Source organism: Zea mays, chromosome 6, assembly GCF_902167145.1.
Source record: "Zea mays cultivar B73 chromosome 6, Zm-B73-REFERENCE-NAM-5.0, whole genome shotgun sequence".
Lineage (NCBI taxonomy): Eukaryota > Viridiplantae > Streptophyta > Magnoliopsida > Poales > Poaceae > Zea > Zea mays.
Genome location: NC_050101.1, coordinates 150,572,926 through 150,594,169, shown reverse-complemented (window position 1 = coordinate 150,594,169; position 21,244 = coordinate 150,572,926). Strand labels below are relative to the sequence as shown.

The 21,244-nt window shown below is 47.1% G+C and overlaps 1 protein-coding gene and 1 long non-coding RNA gene across 5 annotated transcripts; one reads left to right on the top strand and one right to left on the bottom strand.

Annotated features, from left to right (window-relative positions):
* Positions 1–3,242: 3,242 nt before the first annotated feature.
* Positions 3,243–5,241, bottom strand: LOC109943383 (uncharacterized). Its single transcript, XR_002266047.2, has 2 exons — positions 4,474–5,241; positions 3,243–4,398 (listed from the first exon to the last, which is right to left on the bottom strand). It is a non-coding gene; the product is annotated as an uncharacterized lncRNA (long non-coding RNA).
* A 96-nt stretch (positions 5,242–5,337) lies between these two features.
* Positions 5,338–10,543, top strand: LOC100192773 (carrier YEL006W). Of its 4 annotated transcripts, XM_035959373.1 has the most exons (10): positions 5,338–6,041; positions 6,138–6,233; positions 7,107–7,268; positions 8,169–8,275; positions 8,461–8,509; positions 8,589–8,698; positions 9,401–9,495; positions 9,589–9,677; positions 9,775–9,869; positions 9,987–10,543. In XM_035959373.1, the coding sequence occupies exons 1-10, from the start codon at positions 5,909–5,911 to the stop codon at positions 10,233–10,235; spliced, it is 1,185 nt and encodes a 394-aa protein (XP_035815266.1). In that variant the 5' UTR covers positions 5,338–5,908; the 3' UTR covers positions 10,236–10,543. The 4 variants fall into 4 exon arrangements, with proteins under 4 accessions (XP_035815266.1, XP_008647348.1, NP_001131441.1 ...); XM_008649126.3 differs by lacking the exon at positions 7,107–7,268; NM_001137969.1 differs by lacking the exon at positions 7,107–7,268 and having other exon boundaries at positions 5,406–6,041; positions 6,138–6,221; positions 9,987–10,542.
* The last annotated feature ends 10,701 nt before the right edge of the window (positions 10,544–21,244 follow it).

The following is a 21,244-nucleotide window of genomic DNA, read 5'->3' as shown; positions in this document are numbered from 1 at the left end:
ACACTGACTTATTGAAGCGTCCCGGTCCTCTGGGACTCAAATGTGATACAATTACTAGTCCCAGGAGGCTAGTAAACACATTTATACATCAGATGATTACAGATCTACTTAAACGAGACAAACCTATAAAGGTGGCGAACAACTTTAAGAGTTGGTCCACAACTCAGGACATATCATCAGAGTGGGGCTGAAGCAGCCCGATATACGCAGCGAAGCAAATCAGCGGTCCAACAGCCACAGGCAAGGTTGGGAACAGTCATAACTCTTACCCGATCTCCTTTTTCTGAAAAACAACAAATAAGCAAGGGTGAGTACAAACGTACTCAGCAGCCCACCTTCATCCGCGGAATGGGGAAATCAGATATAATGCATGGAATATGTGGAGCTCAGGATATTTTGCAGAAACAACAATATTTTATGCAGGGCTGTTTTGTAAAGCATTTTGTATTTTTCAAAGCGCATCCTCTCCCAAAAGAGCAGAAAGTTTTTCAATATTAGAACAAAATCCCCTGGACTAAACCATCCAAGTATCTCAGCAGTTTCCCACTGGTTTTTCCTTTTTCAAAACAGCTACTGGACTTCCCGTCCACCATAGCTCACGGCTCAACCGTCGGACCTTTTAAAAACCACTTTTCTCAAACGCATCTCTTTTTTTTTGGAAAACAAAATACTAATTGCCATACCACACCAGACTCGTCCATTCCTGTGGACACAAACTATTCGAATAGGTTTGAACTCTGCGCAGAGGGGTACACTTTACCCACTAGTCTGGCTCTGCGATCCCATGGCCAATGAGATCCGAATCCGAATCTCTTTCTTCCCTCGCACGTCCTAACCTTAACGGTTATACCGGAAGGAGTCAGGCCACCGCCGTGTCCAAACCGAACAAAACATTCCCCCTCCTTATCCTCCCGGTGCTCCCCAGCCTTCATAACCCTGGGGTTGGACTGTACGAGTTCAGATTGAGTGACTGCCCACATAGTCTCGAGTGGTTGTACTTATCATGAGTACAAGTAGTGAAGGATGATAAACCGGTCCTTATATGAGGGGACAATCCTTCTGCTCACGCCTAAACCAGCTGAGCCATCACCTTAGGCCCTCCCCTAAACTGGAGAGTCCCTGATCATCCCTACTCAAAGGTGAAAAGGGTGAAAACCCTTCATCATACACATTTTAAAAAGCATTTTCTTTTGAAAAACTCACACCTTTTCTCAAATCATTTGTAACAAATATATTAAGGATTGATTGCGGCAAGCGGCTTGGGTGGCCATAATAACTTGTCTCAAAATCAAATCATGCATAAAATAACAGGCTGATGGTTGTGGTTGAAAAATCATAGGTAATTTATGCATCAAAGGGATCCAGTGAGCTTGCCGTGCTTATCCGACGAAGGGGAAGGGAAGCTCGTGGAACTGGCTTCTAGCTCCACTGCCTGGCGTAGACTTGCAGATCTAGCCTCCATGAGACGGCACGAACGCTCCGATAACTATGCAACATGAACAAGCAAACATACAAACCAGCAAGTATACCAACAAATATTTAGTATAGTGGTCAGAATAGTGATATATAGATGGGCAGAGTCTTGAGTAGAATCTATGTCATGTGGTGTTGTGATATTACTGGTGGTGGAGCGGAGGTGCTTACCAGGAGGGTGGACTGGAGGCGAAGCGACATTAGGAGGGTGTTTGCCTTGGCTGAGGGTGTTGAATGTGTGTGGAGAGGGATAGGGTAGCTGGGTGTATTTATAGCTGGGTGTATGTGGTGTAGCACAGTGAAGTTCATTGTTGGTGGGAATAGTGACGAGTGAATCGTCTAACTTAGCCTGAACAGGGAAATGATAGGCAGAATATGGGACAAGAGTATTTTGAGAGTTTTCTGGAATATGAACCATGCTTAAGGGATGACATGGTTGGATAGGGAATAGTTGATAAGAATTTAGAAACAAGAATTATTGGAATCAGAGTTTGGAAGCCTGGTTCGAAGGAATCTCAAAGTTAAGCGTGCTCAACTTGGAGAAACCTGGGATGGGTGACGAGACGGGAAGTTCGCACTGGAAGGAAAATCACAGTCACCGGAGTTCGTATGACTGGAATATGGGTCTGGCTGGTCTTAGGTGGACTAGACAACATGATGGATGAGTAGTTGAAATTTGGGGTGATCGGATGATCGATGAATAGTAATGATGGTAAATAGTAATGGTAAATAGTAACGATGAATAGTAATGGTGAATAGTGATGGTGAATAGCTCGTATGAACGAACGATGAACGATGAATAGTGACGATGAACGAACGATGAATAGGAACTATGAACGAACGGACGAACGATCGAATGATCGGACGAACGAACGATCAAAATTTTGGCAGCATAACGGCAGGACAAAGATTATCTGGAAGAACGATGAATAGGGACTATGAACGAACGATGAATGATGAATAGGAACTATGAACGAACGATGAACGATCGAATGATCGAACGAACGACCGATCGGAATTTCGGCAGCATAACGACAGGAAAAAAGATTATTTGGACGAACGAATGGACGAACGAACCATGAACGATCGGACGAACGATCGAACGATCAGACAAACGAACGAACAAACTAAGAACAGGGGGACGAACGATCGAAGAACGACCGAACGATCCTTGTGGTAGTGTGTGCTTGTGTGGAACATGGAGTGGGTGTGTGGGGGGGGAAGAGTTGCCATGAAATGGCTTGGGGTGGGATGAGAGGAGGCCCTTGCCCCTCTATTTATAGCCATGGTGGGGGATTAGGGGGAGGGATGAGAGGATTAGTGGGAGGATGAGAGGATTAGTGGGAGATTAGCATGGATTTGTCTTATATGAGTGTAATTAGCTTGCAGAGCTCAACGTATGACACCAGAGGCATACGTATATGTATGAGCATGAGGAAAGTTATGAAGTAAATATTTGTAGGGACTTGAAAAATGATTCGGAAGGTATTTCTCAAGAGAAAAATATCTGGAGATATATCGGTGGAATATTTGGACAGTATTTCTGGAAAGAACTTGAAGGGGATTACTCAGGAAATATCTAGGCGGTATTTCTGGAAGAATTTGAGGGGGATCACTGGAGAAATATCTGGGCAGTATTTCTGAAAAGAAATTGAGGGTGATCACTGTGGAAATATTTGTAGGATATTTGAGGAGGATTTTGGAGAGAATATAGACCACTATACTTCATTTGTTGATATCAACTCGCAAACAAACATTTTGAAATGAAATTTGAAATTCATTTTGAATTTAGAGCAAGTTTGAGAAAATTTCAGGATTTGAATTTTTGGGATGCTACACTTATTGGTAGACTCTCATAGAACATTACATGACACAAGCTTCTACTAAATGTCGGCGCCGATACGTGCCCAGTGATGCTCAATCAGGTCCCTCTGCAGTTGCTGGTACTTCTGTGGATCCTTAAGCTTCTCGTGTTGTTTGAGGATGAAGCGATTGCGTTCTTCCAAAGATCTGTGAGTTGGATCTACAAATTCAGTTGTGTTGTCGAAGGTAGCATGCACGACCATAGGAATTTCGTCCTCAACTATCATATTGTGAAGTATGATGCATGTCGTCATGATGTCGTGAATGTTGGTTGTCGACCAACCGTACACAGGACCACATATCACTGCACACCTAGCCTGAAGCACATCAAACGCTCTTTCTATATCCTTTCTAGCGAACTCTTGCTTTGTTGCAAAGTGCTTTGTGCGAGGCTCAGAAGGGCGTCAGACTGTTTTCACAAAAGCCAACCAATAAGCGAAATATCGTCCGCAAGGTAATACCCCATGTCGTATTGGTTACCGTTGACCGTGAAAGCAACTGAAGGTTCCTCCACATTGAGATGCCTTTTCGAATGTGTGGGCGATGCAAAACATTGACGTCATTACTGCTATCGGGCATGCCAAAGTATGTGTGCCATATCCATAAGTCATAAGATGCATCCGCTTCTAGGATCATGGTCGGGTGCTTCCCTTGGCCTGTGAACATACCCTTCCACACGGACGTGGTAGGGCAGTTTTTTCACTCCCAATGCATGCAATTGATGCTTCCAAGTATCCTAGAAATCTACGTGACTCACAGACTTGGAGTAGTCGTGTGAGATCATGGGGTGTATGCGGGCGCAGGTAGCACAGAGCAAATGCAGTTACGATGGCCTTACAGAAGCGTTGAAGAGCCTCATGTGCAGTGAACTCTGCAATGAGCACGTACTCATCCACGACATTAGGAGGAACACCATAGGCGAGGATGCGGATGTCGCCAACAACCTTCTGCACAGTGTAGAGTCCCATCCCTCCGACGCAGTTAGGACGCTGCACGAAGTATGGGTCAACCTGTTGGACTGTACCCACAAGGCGCTCGAACACATGGCGACACATGCGAAACCTACAAGTCAAAAGTTTATGACATGACCTAATTGAGTGTCTTTGAAACAAACAAGAACCAATATAGCAGACGTACCTCCTTCAGAATTGGGCATCAATGTAAGCTGGATGATATGAGAAGTAGTCGGCTACAATCCTTGAGTGACCACCAAAATGGTCTCCGGGGATCCAACTCAGTCGGGAACGGAACCACCATGTCGACGCTGGTTGCGTTCAAGCCGACGCCTGAGGTAGCTGATGGTCGCTAACTCGAGCTCGTCGTCATCAGCTTCCATATCCTAAGCCATGCACAAGAGAACGTTGGACTCAAGAAAGGTGTCCATTGCTGTTTGTGGTAGCAAGAGTTAGAAGTGATGAATGAAGTGTGAAGGTGGCTCATGTGTTATATAGGCTACCGTGGCTTCGGCCATAAACCACGAGGTAGTCTTCTCGTGAAAGCCAATGTGTGTCTTATGCATGAATCTATTGTCTTACGGGAGAAGACGCGACTAGGCTTGTCTATGAAGCCAGTTTAGCGAAAAACGATAATTTGCAATTTTTATAACTATGCACGTTGTTATCGAGCAATTATTTTCTTAGGCACGAGGTCATAAAAATGGCATAGAAAAAGGATAGTGGCTCGTTGTACAATTTAATAATATGTTGAAGAATTTAAATTTTAACTATTATGTCTACGATATTTGTTGGCGAAATATTTATACATTCGAAAATATGTTTTATGGAATAATTATTAATTTCTTCAATTAATAATGAAGTACGTTGCATACAAGTTGAAAGTTAAAAGATAATTGAATAAATAAGGTAGTCGTGTATCCTTAACATTATAGGTATAAATGACCGAATTTAGATGATGCTTTTGAAGATGAAAAAAAGTATAAAGGACAAGAATATTTAGAGAGCACTTAAAAGAATAAAGAATTTTTTTACGTAACGGAATATAGAGTAAGTTGGAGAGAGTCTCAATGACATTGTCGCCGGTCCTTGATCTCCATGGCTCTAGCGTTTAGCCGCAGCAGCGGCCAGCACGTGCACGCCGGCGAGGATAGCGCGGTCCCGGCGGTTACCACCACACAGGTCACTGACACTAGCTCTCAATGAAATTGCGGACCCGCAACACAGTGGGAGGTTACCTCCCAGCTCGGGCCCACTCCAGTCCAGCGGTCCAGCCCCGTGGGTACACCATACACGGTCCCCTCGCCTCCCTCCGAGAAGGAAGAAGCTCAGGCGAAGCGAGGCAGAGGGATGTCGTGACGACGAAACCGAAGCCGAGAACGGAAGCGAGCCTTACATATACCCGGCCCCGTCCCAGTGCCCTCGGCTTCCGCCCCAGATACCAAACCCTAACCTTAGTCGGCCGTTCCGCAGGCCCGCCGGCGGCGACGCCTTGTGTGCCGCGTCCGTGATTCTCTTGCACAGGGAAGCGTTTGGAAGGGGACTCCCTGCCTAGTGCACTGGCCGCAGCGACGCGCGGCCGAGGCGCGGATCGGGGAGGGGAGGACGGCTGTGGCGAGATGGCGGGTGACGTCGCGACCTCGCCAGCCCCGGCGCCGCTGTCCGTGTCCTCATCGTCGCAGAACCACCACCACCACGGCCCCACGACCGCCCGCGGTCTCCTCTGCCACGCCGGCGCCGGTGCCTCCGCTGGTAAGTGGTAGCTTTTGTGCTGGAACTCCCCCTATTCATTTTGGCCTCTGGTTTCAATCTTTGGGGGTTTGGAGGTGATTTGAGCTTTGGGCGCAGGTGTGGTGGCGGCGACGTTCGTGTGCCCACTCGATGTCATCAAGACCAGGTTCCAGGTCCACGGCTGGCCCAAGCTTGCCACAGGTACAATTGGAGGTGATGACTCCCTCCAACAATTCCTTGTGAATTTTGCTTCAATTTGTTGCTTTTTGAGTTAGAAACACGCACAAACCTGTTTGGAACAGCGAGCTTATCCTGGTGTTATTGAGTTGTGCTGAGGATGTAGGAGGGGTGTATATGCTGGGAAGTATGGAATGTTTGCATGGGAAGAGGTGGCGCATTGTAGTCAACCTATGTGATTTTTGTGCTTGGTTTTGTCTGTGATGTCATGTGGACAATTTGAAATTCAGAGAGGTTAGAGAAAACCTGCTTAGTATGGGGAGACTTCTTAAGTTTTCGCTTGTGGTGTCTCTTGGTGACCTGGACCATCCAAGATTCGGGGAATTGTGAGAGAATCTTTTTAGTAACTGAGGATCCACATTTAGGTTTTGTAACAGTTCAAATATTTTTCTTGGACGGATGTCTTATCCTTAAGGTTTACTATTGTTGGGTTGTGTAGTTGTCTAACGGTCATTTGTATCCCCCTGCATGATTTGAAGTATCAGTGCTTTCATGGGAATGGGACAAGGGGAGGTATCACGAGTGTTGTGTTGTCGTTGTGAATTTACAATGTCATGCAGGTTCGAGAGTGGAAAAAACATGCAAACTCTCACTAGCAGGGTTTGTACTTATTCGTCTATGCACGTGAAAAAGTCAGAGATTAGACATATATTCGAAGTTCCAAACAATGCACACAAGATTAAGTGTCTGTGGGCATGATGTCTATTGTCATTTTCCATTATGAATGTCTTTTTTGACATATATGGAGTTAGTTCTTTGGTTATACGTGTAAAATAGAGTATACCTAATATTTCTTAATCTGGTTTTTTTGAGATTTGTATTGAGTTTTGCTTGTATTATGTTATGTAGAACCAATGCACAACATGCATACCATGAATACAAAAAAGTTTAAAACTGTCAGAATGTCCTCACGCTGGCAGATCATCGCATACATGATACATATGCCCCATGTGTTGCTTGTTAGTTATCAATACCAAATTCGTCGAAGTTTCAAACAATGCACACAAAACTGTAAGTGTGTCTCTGGGCATGACATGTCTACTGTCATTTTGCGTTATGATTATGAATGTCTTGTTTGCCATATATGGAGTTAGTTCTTTGGTTATACATGTAAAATAATGTATTAGCTGATATTCCAAGCCTGGTGTTTTTGAGGTACACATCAAGTTTTGCTGATATTATACTACGTCTAAGTGTCTAACTGAACAAGCATATTGTGAATGCAAATAAATTTAAACTGCTATAATGTAACCATGAGTGCTATGAGTATAGATGTTCTCATGCTGGCAGATTATCACATACATATGTGCTTTGTATTTCTTGTTACTACCAAACTTGTGATGCTTAGCTCATTTTTTATGCTACATCTGTGTTCTGCACTAGAACAGTTTTTTTTTTGAAAATGTACAGCAGGGCTTCCCCTGCTGTGGTAGATATTTATTAATATAAAGAAGAAAGCGGACAAAGAGCATGAGCAGTCGCTCCCAAGACATAAACCAGAAATAAACTAACTAGAGCACAGGGAAAAGAACTATCTGCTATCTATAGGAATTTACAAGCGAGGAGAAAAGAGTTGATTTCTCTTCAGAAAAGCGGTTAGCTTGCAGAAGGGTTTCGGCGCGGAATTCTTTTTTCCAGCCAAGGAAAGATGGCCGTCTTTATCATAGCAGCTGCACTAGAACAGTTGTATTGTTGTATCAGGAAATGCCTTGAGCTATTACCAGTGTTCTTAAGGCGCCTAGGCGAGCAAGTGGACCAGAAAACCGCCTTAGCGCCTAGGCGACGCCTAGGCGGGTATGGCGAGCAAGGCGGCCAGTTTTGCCTGGGCGCCTGGACGCCTAGGCGACGCCTTAAGAACACTGGCTATTACATTTGAATTGGCTTTTTATGTGTTGTGTGAATCAATACTAGGTAGTGTAATTATTGGGAGCTTGCAGCAGATTGCTCAACAAGAAGGTTTCCGGGGAATGTATCGCGGCCTATCCCCAACTATTCTGGCACTCTTGCCTAACTGGGCGGTGAGTATTCCCTATATTGTATGCTTTATTTACCATAGATGCATGCAAAGATTTCTGCACAAGAGTACAAATAAAATAACCATTAGACCTTTTTAAAGATTTTTCTGCACTGCATCTGTGGAACTGGAAAATCAATCAAATGCCAATTTCCTTCTATTAGCTTACTGTTCTCTTGTGGAATGCAGGTTTACTTTACTGTGTATGAGCAGCTTAAAAGTTTTCTTTCTTCCAACGGTTAGTTCTTTACCCTACATATGACTTATTAGTTTTTGCCATCATAACTTCTAAGTGCTATCATACATTAATTTTGTAGATGGAAGCCATCAACTTTCTTTAGGGGCAAATGTTGTTGCTGCATCATGTGCTGGAGCTGCAACAACTATTGTAACAAATCCACTTTGGGTTGTGAAGACAAGATTTCAGGTATGCTCGATCTGAAAGCATAGTCTCATGTACAAAGTTTTCTGTGTAAGTGTTAATCAATCGGTATCTATTTGAAAATTTCTTGGGATTCTATTCCCTTTATGATGTTTACTGTAGGTTGTACATTTGCTGAATAAATCCAATCCATGACCCAAGATATGGCTTATGGCCTGCTGGGTTCCTGAAAACATACATACGCTTTTGCAAACTTCCATATATTTTGCTAAACAAAAAAAAATGGAAGTGCCTCAGGTATTTAAGATCTGAGGACTAATATTGAAACTGGCTATAATTTTGTTTTTAAGTGTAAACTGGCATATCTGGATGCTCCATAAGGAGCCAACAACACCACCACAGCAACATCACCATTCACCACCAACAACAAAGCCTTCTAGTCCCAAGCAAGCTGGGGTTGGCTAGATTTGTAACCCAACATGAGCACTAGTCATGGTTAATTCACGTCATGGTGTTTCAGCATAGCAAGTCCTAAGCCTTGATGAAGAAGGGTCGTGTTAGGTTTGGCAAGCCAATGTAATAATTTAGGTACTAAAATGGAGAGGAAACCCAAAAGATGCTCCATCAGGAGCCAATATTTTAAAAAAATCTTTCTATCTTGCCATACTTTGTTAGGAGGCATAGTATATGTAGAAGTTGATGGCTTATAGAAATCCTGTTAACACATAAATATGTTTCTTTTTATAGACCCAAGGAATTAGAGCCGGGCCAATCCCGTATAAAGGTACACTTGCTGCCTTGAGAAGAATAGCACATGAAGAAGGCATCCGAGGGCTATACAGGTAGCACACATGGAATGCTGTTTTTCTTTAAAAAGCTTTATTTATTGACGATTATATGTTCTGATGTGCTTGCTGCTATTTTCTTCTCAAAAGTGGCCTGGTCCCTGCCTTGGCTGGTATCAGTCACGTTGCTATTCAGTTCCCTGTGTACGAGAAGATAAAAGCTTATCTGGCTGAGCGAGGTATTAGTGTTGGTTTTGTTATTTTTCAAGATAAATGATCTATGAAGACCAGCTTGAGTGGCTTGGTTTTAACCACTGACTGCCTGTGCCTTAATAGATAATACTACTGTAGAAGCATTGAGTTTTGGTGATGTCGCTGTTGCTTCGTCTCTGGCTAAAGTAGCTGCGTCAACATTGACATATCCTCATGAGGTACTTAGTCCTTTACATTTGTGATCCTCTAGTAAAATTAATGTACAGATCCCCTATGTACATTGTTTACCTGCTACTGTATCATCTAGGACTTCATTGCTCCGGTAATTGTTACAGGTTGTTCGATCAAGGCTGCAAGACCAGCGAGCAAACTCTGATGCCAGATACAAAGGTGTAATAGACTGCGTCAGAAAGGTTTATCATAAAGAGGGTGTGGCTGGCTTCTACCGTGGATGTGCCACAAATCTGTTGCGGACGACCCCTGCTGCAGTGATAACTTTCACTAGCTTCGAGATGATCCATAGGTCCCTTCTTGATCTATTCCCTGCTGAACCTGAACCTCACATCCAACCTCTAAAGCATTGACCATACAACATCTGTACCCTATCCATGCGGCAGATTAGGACCCCAGTAACCATCCAGCAACAGCAATGTTGTTTACTGTGCCAGATGGCTCTTGTAAAAGAGAATTGTTTTTTTCCCAGATAATAGCTGCCATTCAAAAGTTGAAACAATAGTGTAGGCAGAGCATTAGCATCTGTGTACGTAATAGATTTGTTAGCATGCATTTGGGGTGGAGGTATATGAGCGATGTTGGGTATTTTTTTTATGATGATGACGAAAAGAAAAATGTTACGACATATGAAGGAATGATTACTATATTCTTTTTCACACCTGGTGTGCTGTGATCGTGATTCGTGAATCCGTGATTCTCAGGCCTATAATATATTGTGGCAATTTGCCGGAGTCTGATACATTGGCTTTACTTCTGGTTAGTGTTAAGTGTGATTTTATGGAAGGACTAGCAGAGTGCTCGTATGTTGCTATGGTTTAGTTTTTTACCATTTAGATGTGAGAGCACATCAAGTGTGGAAATTGATGCTTTATAGGAGTAGAGATTTATAGAAGGACTAGCAGAGTGCCCGTAAGTTGCTATGGTTTCTATTTATATTTAAGTATAAAATTTAAAAATATAAGGACATGTTTGATGCTTTATAGGAGTAGAGATTTATAGAAGGACTAGCAGAGTGCTCGTAAGTTGCTATGGTTTCTATTTATATTTAAGTATAAAATTTAAAAATATAAGGACATGTTTGTTCTGTTCGTTAGATAGATGTGAATATTGGTTTAGAGCGAATAACCAAGGTTAATCTTCATTGATGCATAGTTTTAGCTTTTTTACTATTTAGACATGAGAGCACGGCGAGTCTGAACTGGTGCTGTATAGGAGTAGAGATAGAGAAAAGATGAAAACAAAAAATGAAAATGAAAAATGGAAGAGAAAACCATGTGTTGGACAAGTTTCATTTTCTTGCCCCGTTGCTGGGCAGTCCAATTCTTAGGCTTCTTATTGGTTGGAAGAGTGTTTTTTAAATAAATTTTTAATAACAATGTATTTTAAAAACAACACACTTGGAAAAAGCATTTTAAAGCTATCCTTTTGATTGTTCGCGTGCCAAATGTGCTAGCACGTGAGGGTAACCCAATTCAGTAGTTAGCCTTTTTCACCTCCATGTCAGACTGGCAAGGATCAACCAACTCAATTAGCCTTTTTTCAAGAAGTGACTAAGCAGCAAGAAAATTGTGAATTTACTTCATCAGAAAGAGATGCCATCATTTCTTTTTTATAAAAAAAAGAAAGAATTGCACCGTCTATATGTTCTTCATCTCGCTATACAATACGAAATGATTGTTAAATTTCAAGTAGTGAGCAACTCCAATAATTATGTATAATTATACTATCTAAATCATATATTCAGCAAGTCCTCAAATAATATACATAAAATAAAAAAATCCATCTCCTTCGACGGTTCTCTATATATTACTTTTTAAATATGTCAAAACTACCGGTTCAAGTAGAACTATCATCGACGATAGATTTAACTTGGTGAGCTATGTTGGCCTCATGATTTGCTATCATAATTAATTATTTATTTATTTATTTGACATGTGCATGTGCAGCTGATGTATTGTCAATTGTTTAATCTTTAGTTGACTAGCTTTCACAATTGTGCATCGTCGGCGCTCGGCGTATGGCCTTTATTAATATATTTTTACTGCAGAGTCAAAAAAGACACCGAAATACAACAATTATCGTCAGTTTTTTGTTTAGGGAATTGGTAAATGGTTACTAAATGCGGGGAGAAATGATGTTAGTTACGAATTAGCTAAATTTAAGAAGTTTATTTAGAGAGTTGTTGGAGGAGATTTTTTTAGTTTAACCACCTAAATTATTGATTTCTAGATAACTGCTAGAGTTGCTATAATAAATCACAAACCAAGACACTAGTTTCAAACATCTAATGTCCAAAAGAAAACTAAGAGCGACTTCCCGTTATCTTGAAAACTAAGTAGTAGCTAGCCATTCAAACGTGAATTCAAGACATCTGTTTGAATTTGCATTATCCATCCGTATTTCGGTATTTGCATCTAAATTTGAACTGAACTATATGTATTAGAACGTTCGAAAGCAAAAGGCGCGTGGACAACATCTCGCTTTCCAACAAGCTTCCGTGTGTTTTGTGGGAAACATCCAAGAGCGGACCAGTTCATCAGGCTAATCACAATAGAGATTTCATGAGGTGTTTCACGTATTAATTAGCCTGTCACATCAGCTATTTGGATGATATATCACAACATTTAATAAGGAAGAGTTTTATGGAGTTTCATGGGGATGAAACCATGTTAACTCGTTTCCAAGGTCTTGGAAACTGTGTGAAACCTCCACTGAGAGTGTTTTGTTTCATCTTCATATAATTGAGTAAATCCTATTGATTATTTATATGTAGCATTTAAGAAGTATGTTGACATATGAAACAGTGAGATGAAACTCTCTATTGAGAGAGAGTGTTTCATTTATCTATAAAACTGACGTGGCATTTTTGGAAATAGGGACATGAAATTCTCAGTGTGATTAGCCTCAGTCAATAATCTGAATTAGGGATCCTCGTTCGAAGGAGACGAAGGACATGGTATTAAACCGCTGGTCACGCGTTGCTGCCAAGTTGCGAGCCGATTTCCTACCCTGACCAGTCCTGCGCGCGCCCCACTCTTCACGGCCTCCTCTACGCTACTCGTTGCGCCTAACTACTTTTGAATGCTCGTTTGTCCGCCAATGTTGACGTCAACTGCTGCTGTGCATCTAATCATGGAACACACCGTTGATCAACGTAATTAGGCGCTATCTCATTTAGGGAGAGAGAACGAGAACGTTCAACTTTACGTTCATATGTATCTATTCATGTAACAGCTCATTATGGCATAAACCTAAGTGGCATGCACCCTTATATCAATTGATCGAGGACACCGTTTGAATTTGTACTAGACATGGTATTTGGTTCCCCTGTTTTTCAATATATATTACCTCAATTCATTAGTTCTAAACTTTTGATATTAAGGGCTTGTTTGGAAGCACCCAGTTTCTAAGCAATAAGCGTTGGCGCCTATTTGGCACCAAACACTAGGGGTGTACTATCTGGCGGTGTCCTCTGCGGTGGCGCGACTGACCTCGCTGCATGAGTGGCACCTTCCCTGCATCGCGATCGGACGGTCCGTGATGACGCACGATCATCTTCTTCCTCACAGGAACCTAGATTTCACCCCCCAGGGGAGAGATCCTAGGATACTCCGGATCAGCAGGCCACCGGGACGTCTCCAGACAACGTAGAATCGCCTAGGAATTAAGAAATCAAGTCGAGGAAGAGTATCTTGAATAACGTGGATCTTGCCTCCAGTATGGGTGAGCTCTTAGGGTCGTCTTCGGTCGGCATGCCACTCAAGACAGATCTAGATGATGTAGATTCGAATAGATGTGAAGATGATGCCCCAAGGCCGGCATGCCACCTGAGGCGCCCCCAAATGACGTTGAGCTGAAAAGGGTATGATGTGTGAACTACAAATAGGGCTATGTTACATCTACTCCTAGGGCAGGAATAATAAAGAAAGGTAAATAGAGTAGATTGGTTCGATTGCTCAGGGGCTCTCAATCGGTCGTACCCCTTTATATTTGTAGGGGAGGAGGTATGCACCTGTTACTAGGCGAGATCCAACAAATCCCCACGGATAGGTTAGGATAACCACGCATGGGAAAAGTACTCTCGCCCGTGTTTTATCGGTCGTGGGGGGCGCGGACCGTCTGTGCCTAGGTGCCAAATATGGTGCTCAATACATGTCCCTACCTTTTGGTGGAGCTTGGTGAACCAAAAAACACCTGGTACTACTAGACTCTTTCAGGAAACAATAGAATCCACAACTTGCTGTGTTCCCGAAATATGAACTCTAGTCTGATGCAAGTCACTGGCTCTTGTGATCAGTTAGTATAACTATTTGATAAACTCTAATGCACAGATGTCGTTTCAGATTGCATCCTTTTCGGTCATATTTATCTGATCAACATGTCAATAGGCAAAAACTTATGGTGCCCCTAGCCTGAATAAGCAAACAGATCGAGCCAGTAATACAGATCCATCGTTGTATCACCCCACACTTGAGTAGAACAACACGTCGATAATGAATAGACTGAAAAGCACCATGACATCCTTGGAGGAGGATGACCAGACGATCTTGGCTGCACTACCTTTTGGGCTGATTTAGTCGACCTTTGCTTTTGCACATATCGTCTTTTTGACTTCGTTTGTTTTATTGTCCCATCGTGTGGAACAACCTTCTTCATATATTTAGCAAGCTGCTAATCAAAAATAGGGAAATAGGACCGACTCTACTAAGCCGATCAGACGTCCTCAAAGTGTTTGCTTCCTAGTACCTGTTTTTAGGATGTTGTGGTCTGACGGTCTGTGATCGCTGCTGCTTCTGGTCATTCGCGGACCGTTCGGCCTTCATAACTGAACTATTTTGTGCTTGTCTCGGACAGTTCGGCCTTAGTGCCCAGACCGTCCAGCATACCCAGGACAGGTGACCTTGATCGAGTGTCCGATCGTGCTTGCCCCCCGGCGTCTTCTGTCTTTCTTTTGTCCTGAGCCTTTCGAGTAACCACTTTGTGTGATATAAGGGTCATCAATAATAATATTTTTACCTTTGACTTTATCAGCCGCACATGGTCGAACCAATACCATTTTGCTCGTCGGCTCTAATGTGCTGATAGGGACATGTGGTCCGTCAATCTTCATTTCTTGAAATCTCAACTAGCCTTTATTTATAGATGATTGTATTTGCCGATGGAAGACATTACAATCGTTGGTGTTATGAAGAAAGGAGCCATGTCATTTACAATACGCACGCCTTTTCAATTCTTCTATCGGAGGAAGTGTATGCGACAATTTAATGTCACCATTCTTAAGTAATTCATCAAATATTTTATCACACTTAGCAACATAAATGTGAACTTAACTTTTCCCTTTTGTGCCGAGTGCAGGTGAGAGTGAGTAGAAGATTTGGCCTTAGCATACCAAAAAACTTAGTGACATGTAACTTTTTCAACTCATTCCCTGAGTTACTATCGTCGTGATATTCATCATGGGACTCAGGTGGCTGGCTATCTTTATGTCGGCCTTTTGCATTAGGACGGTCACAGGTAGCTTCCCGTATTCCGGACGGTCCAACCTATGTGGTTGGACGGTCTACGAAGGGACCAGACGGTCCGGTACTATATCCGGACTATCTGATCATGCCAGACATCACCTGTGAGCCTTGTGGTGGCTGTGACTCCAGACTGTCCGACGTAAGGTGCCGGATGATTCAATGGACGATCGAACGGTCTGAGATCGTGCGTGGACTGTCCGGCCGTGCTCAAAGTCGATCACCATATAGTGAAGATAACGCCAACGGTTGCCTCGGATACGAGTTCATCGACATATCATAATATGGTTGGGACTTAGAAAACCCATTTGTTGTCGATGTGTTTGGCGCAGTTGTTTCGGTGCCTAATTCATGTGACAAAAAATTAGGCGTGTGAGATTTTTCTAATGCATGTGTCATTCTCTCTCTATCCTTCATCATACTTTTTGTAGATCTACAACCTTTGTCCTTAGTGGAATCACCAAAAATTGTGTTGGCGCTGATCTGGCACAAAACGCTAGGGTGTACCCCCTAGCGGTGCCCTCTGCGGCGGCGTAGACGGTCCATAGCTCTAGACCGAACCGTCCACGACCTCGCTGCAGGAGTGGCTCCTTCCCTACCCGGACGATCCGTGCTTTTGGTCGGATGGTCCATGATGGCATAGGGTCATCTTTTCCTTGTAGGAACCTAGAGCTCACCCCCTGGAGGAGAGATCTTAGGGTGCTTTGATCGGTAGGCCATCTGAGGCATCCTCAGATGACGTGGAGTCGCATATGAATTAAGAAATCAAATCGAGTAAGAGTATCTTGAATGACGTGGATCTTGCCCCTAGGAGGGGTATGATACTAGGGTCGTCTTGGAGTCGATAGGCCACCCAAAACATATCTAGATGACTTAGAGTCGAATAGAGGTGAAGATGATGCCCCAGAGTGGGCAGGCCACCTAGGGCGTCCCCAAACGACATTGAGTAGAAAAGGGTATGATGTGTGAATTGCAACTAGGGCTACGTTTGTAACACCCCGTCCAATCCCTGGACCGGTGGTACTTACTCCTGGCAGCTCTCTAGGATCATATATCGTCCCCACAGACCAACACGGGTCTTGTGTGCACACTTTGTCCTCACTCATGCGCACCCGAGAAAACTTCATGGTCGGTCACCCATCCCAAATTGCTTCAAGCCAAGCACGCTTAACTTGGAGGTTCTTTCGAGATAGGCTTCCGAAAAAGAAGATGCACCTTATTGGTATGGATACTCTATTAATTCTATTAAACCTTGGGTCAGGATATCCCATCCCAGGGGTCAAGATATCACAATCCACCCCCTTAGAAGACCGACGTCCTCGTCGGTCAACTCCAATCCAGGAACCTCCCCTCTTAGCCACGTCTGTGTGTCTAGTGTCGTCATATGCTATGACATGTGACCACTCCGGGCCCACATGCGCCATATACCCGAACCCCCTAGCCCACACACGCCCGTGAAGCCTCAAGGGTCGGCTTTGATACCACTTGTAACACCCCGTCCAATCCCTGGACCGACGATACTTACTTCTGGCAGCTCTCTAGGATCATATATTGTCCCCACAGACCAACATGGGTATTTTATGCACACTTTGTCCTCACTCATGCGCACCCGAGAAAACTTCTCAGTCGGTGACCCATCTCAAATTGCTCTAAGCCAAGCACGCTTAACTTGGAGGTTGTTTTGAGACATGCTTCCGAAAAAGAAGATGCACCTTATTGGTATGGATACTCTATTAATTCTATTAAACTTTGGGCCAGGATATCCCATCCCAGGGGTTAGGATATCACAACGTTGCATCTACTCTTAGGGCATAAATGATAAAGAAAGGTAAATAAAGTAGATTGGTTCTATTGGAATGTGTTCGAGGGTTCTCAATCGATTGGACCCCATTATATTTATAGGGGAGGAGGTTTGGACCTATTCCTAGGTGAGATCCAACAAATCCCCACGTATAGGTTAAGGTGACCACGCATGGGATAAGTACTCCCGCTCGTGTTTATCCTAGATGCCAAATATAGTGCTCAACAATTGTGTCGGCGTTTCGAGACCGGGGGTCCCTCAGGCCGACGAGTGAGTGCCGCGTGCCCCAGCCCAGATGGGTCGAGCGCGTGGGCGAGCGCGAAGGGGGGAAAAGAGCGAGGCGGCCGGAGACCGGCGTGAGAGAGGTGGGAATCCCGCGGCCTTCGTGTTCGTCCCGCGCCCAGGTCGGGTGCGCTTGCAGTAGGGGGTTACAAGCGTCCACGCGGGTGAGGGAAGCGAGCGGCCCCAAGAGAGCGCCTGTCCCGTCCTCGTCCCGCGCGGCCAACCCTCTCTAAGAGGGCCCTGGTCCTTCCTTTTATAGACGCAAGGAGAGGATCCAGGTGTACAATGGGGGTGTAGCAGAGTGCTACGTGTCTAGCGAGGGAGAGCTAGTGCCCTGAGTACATGCCAATGTGGCAGCCGGAGAGATCCTGGAACCCAACTAGTGTGATGTCGTGGCCGTCGGAGGAGTGGCGGAGCCTGGCAGAGGGACAGCTGTCGGAGCGGTTGTGTCCTTGCTGACGTCCTCCTGCTTCCGTAAGAGAGCTGAGAGCCGCCGTCGTCACAGGGCATGCGGGGCGCCATCATTGCCTATCTGGTGGAGACAGCCAGATGGGACACCGGTCTTGTTCTCTGCGGCCCGAGTCAGCTCGGGGTAGGGTGATGATGGCGCTTCCTGTTGACGTGGTTGGCCTACGCCCTAGGTTGGGCGACGTGGAGGCTCCTCCGAAGCCGAGGTCGAGTCTGTCTTCCATGGCCGAGGCCGAGTCCGAGCCCCTGGGTCGGGCGAGGCGGAGGTCATCGGCAGAGGCCAGGATGGTGTCCGAGCCCTGGGGTCAGGCGAAGCGGAGTTCGTCGTCTTCTGGGGCTGAGCCCGAGTCCGAGCCCTGGGTCGGGCGGAGCGGAGTTCGCCGTCTTCCGGGTCTTAGCCCGAGTCCGAGCCCTGGGTCGGGCGGAGCGGAGTTCGCCGTCTTCCGGGTCTTAGCCCGAGTCCGAGCCCTAGGTCGGGCGGAGCGGAGTTCGCCGTCTTCCGGGGCTGAGCCCGAGTCCGAGCCCTGGGTCGGGCGGAGCGGAGTTCGCCGTCTTCCGGGGCTGAGCCCGAGTCCGAGCCCTGGGTCGGGCAGAGCGGAGTTCGCCGTCTTCCAGGTCTTAGCCCGAGTCCGAGCCCTGGGTCGGGCGGAGCGGAGTTCGCCGTCTTCCGGGGCTGAGCCCGAGTCCGAGCCCTGGGTCGGGCGGAGCTTCCTATGGTGCCTTTGGCAAGGCCTTTGCGTTAAATGCTCCTGCGACTTGGTCGGTCGGTGCGGCGATTTAGTCAGGGTTGCTTCTTAGCGAAGGCAGGGCCTCGGGCGAGCCGAAGATGTGTCCGCCGTTGGAGGGGGGCCTCGGGCGAGACGGAAATCCTCCGGGGTCGGCTGCCCTTGTCCGAGGCTAGGCTCGGGCGAGGCGTGATCGAGTCGCTCGAATAGACTGATCCCTGACTTAATCGCACCCATCAGGCCTTTGCGGCTTTATGCTGATGGGGGTTACCAGCTGAGAATTAGGAGTCTTGAGGGTACCCCTAATTATGGTCCCCGACAGTAGCCCCCGAGCCTCGAAGGGAGTGTTAGCACTCGCTTGGAGGCTTTCGTCGCACTTTTTTGCAAGGGGACCAGCCTTTCTCGGTTGCATTTTGTTCCGGTGGGTGCGCGCGAGCGCACCCGCCGGGTGTAGCCCCCGAGGCCTCGGAGGAGTGGTTTCACTCCTTCGAGGTCTTATTGCCTTGCGTAATGCTTCGGCTGGTCTGGTTGTTCCCTCATGCGAGCTGGCCGTAGCCCGGGTGTACGGTCGGGGCCCAAGTTCTCGGGCTGGTATGTTGACGCTGTCAACGGTTTGGCCGGAGCCGGGTTTGCGAGAGCAGCCCCCGAGCCTCTGCACAGGGCAAGAGGGCGATCAGGGACAGACTCGGCTTTTTTACATACGCCCCTGCGTCGCCTTTCCGCAAGGAGGAGGGGGGAGAGCGCCATGTTACCCTCGATGGGCGCCGAACATGGTGTCTCCGGTGAGCTGCAAGCGGGTAATCCGAGTGGACGTCCGTGCCCCGTTCGTTAGGGGTCGGCTAGGGGCCCAGAGGCACGCCCAAAAGTACCTGCGGGTGATCTGCCGGACCCGGTCCCCTAGCGACGGGGTCCGAGGGCTCGATGCCTCCCTCCGATGGGATTCCATTACAAGATCGCTCCCGCTGGTCTCGGAAATGTCCTAGGGTACCTCGGGAGCGCAGCCCGAGCCTTGGTTATGTATCGAACGTACCCCTGGTCATCCCTCGCTCGGCGTTTGAGGCGGCTGTGAACCCTTCGGGGGCCAGCCTTCGAACCCCTGATCAGTAATGGGCGCGGGGCCCGAGTAGCCTGAGGCGGCCGTGGAACCCTTCGGGGGGCCGGCCTTCGAACCTCTGACCAGTAGTGGGTGTAGGGCCCACGCGATCTGAGGCGGCTGTTGAACCCTTCGGGGGGCCAGCCTTCGAACCTCTGATCAGTAGGGAGGCTCGGAGCCTGGTTCCTTCACGGGGAAGGATCCCTTTCGGGGTATCCCCCTTTCCCGGTCCCTGTCGCAAGAGATAGAGAAAGAGGAAAAAAGGGAAAAAGGATACGAAACCGAACGACGCGACGTACCTTTTTTGGCGCGGTTGTTTCGGCGAAGGCGAAGCGTTGCCCGCTGCTCCTGCCAGAAGCGTCGCCTGTCCAGCCGCGGAGTTAATGCGACGGGGCGAGTAGTTGGCGGGGCGGTCGTTGCGCGTGCGCGAGCCGTTCGAGGAACGGATCACGGGCGCGTTGTCTTCACGCCGTGAGAGAGGGGGGGTTCTCTTGCTGCCCCCGGATGGGACGTGAGCTTGGCTGACGACGTGACCGCTGCTCCCGCGCGCCTGCCACCGTCATTACTGCCGGCCCACTTTTGGCCGCGTTGACCGCCGCGTCAGGCTGGCGCTGCTGGGTTGCGCGCTGGGTCGCCTCGAGTCGCGGTATTGGTTCCGCAATCGAGGAGGCGCGGTGGTGGCGCAAGTGGCGGTGCAGTTGCTTGCATGCAGCATCCGGCGCGCCGGTTGTGCGACGTGTGGGCCTGGGCCTCCACGCTGGCGTGTCGGGAGTCGGAGAAGCGCGTCCACTTGGCGCGGTTGCATGCCGCCTGCATGGCTGTCCGCCTCTTTCGCCCGTTGGTCTGGGCAAAAGTGGAGGGTCACTTGTAACCGCTGGGCGGTTGCGTGCACCACGCACAGCGGTTTGGCTTCTTCTGCTCGGAGCCGGTCTGCATGACATGCGGGACCCAGCCCCCGCGCCGCAGGGGAGGGCTTTGGAGCGTGTTGGAGAAGACTCAACCCGTGACGGTTGGGGGTGCAAGCAGGGAGAGTTGCCTTTAAAAGGAGGGTGACCCCTTTCGAAAGGCGACCGTGTCTTCTCGCTCCCTTATGCACCGCGTCTTTCCACCTTCCAAGCCCCCGGATGGGGGATACCCGCCGTCTTTTTGCCTCGTCGTTGGAGGGACGCAACTCCGTGGGAGTTGGTACCTTTCAGCCATCGTTCGGCTTCAAGGATTTTCATCATGCAGCCCGGTTGCTCCTCTCCGCTGGTGGTCACCCAAGACGGTGACCTCCAGCTCCTGGATGGGGAGAGGCAAACCGGGCTGTGATCCCGATCTCGCCCCCAGTGTTGAGGGCGTTCGTCATCCTCGCTGGGGCGGGGAGCGAGGCGAGCCGGGGCTCCACCTCCTGTGCGGGTCGGCGGACCACCTCTTCTTCCAGCTTCTGGTGGTGGCAATCGCCCTCTAGCCCTACGGCGGAGACGTCCTC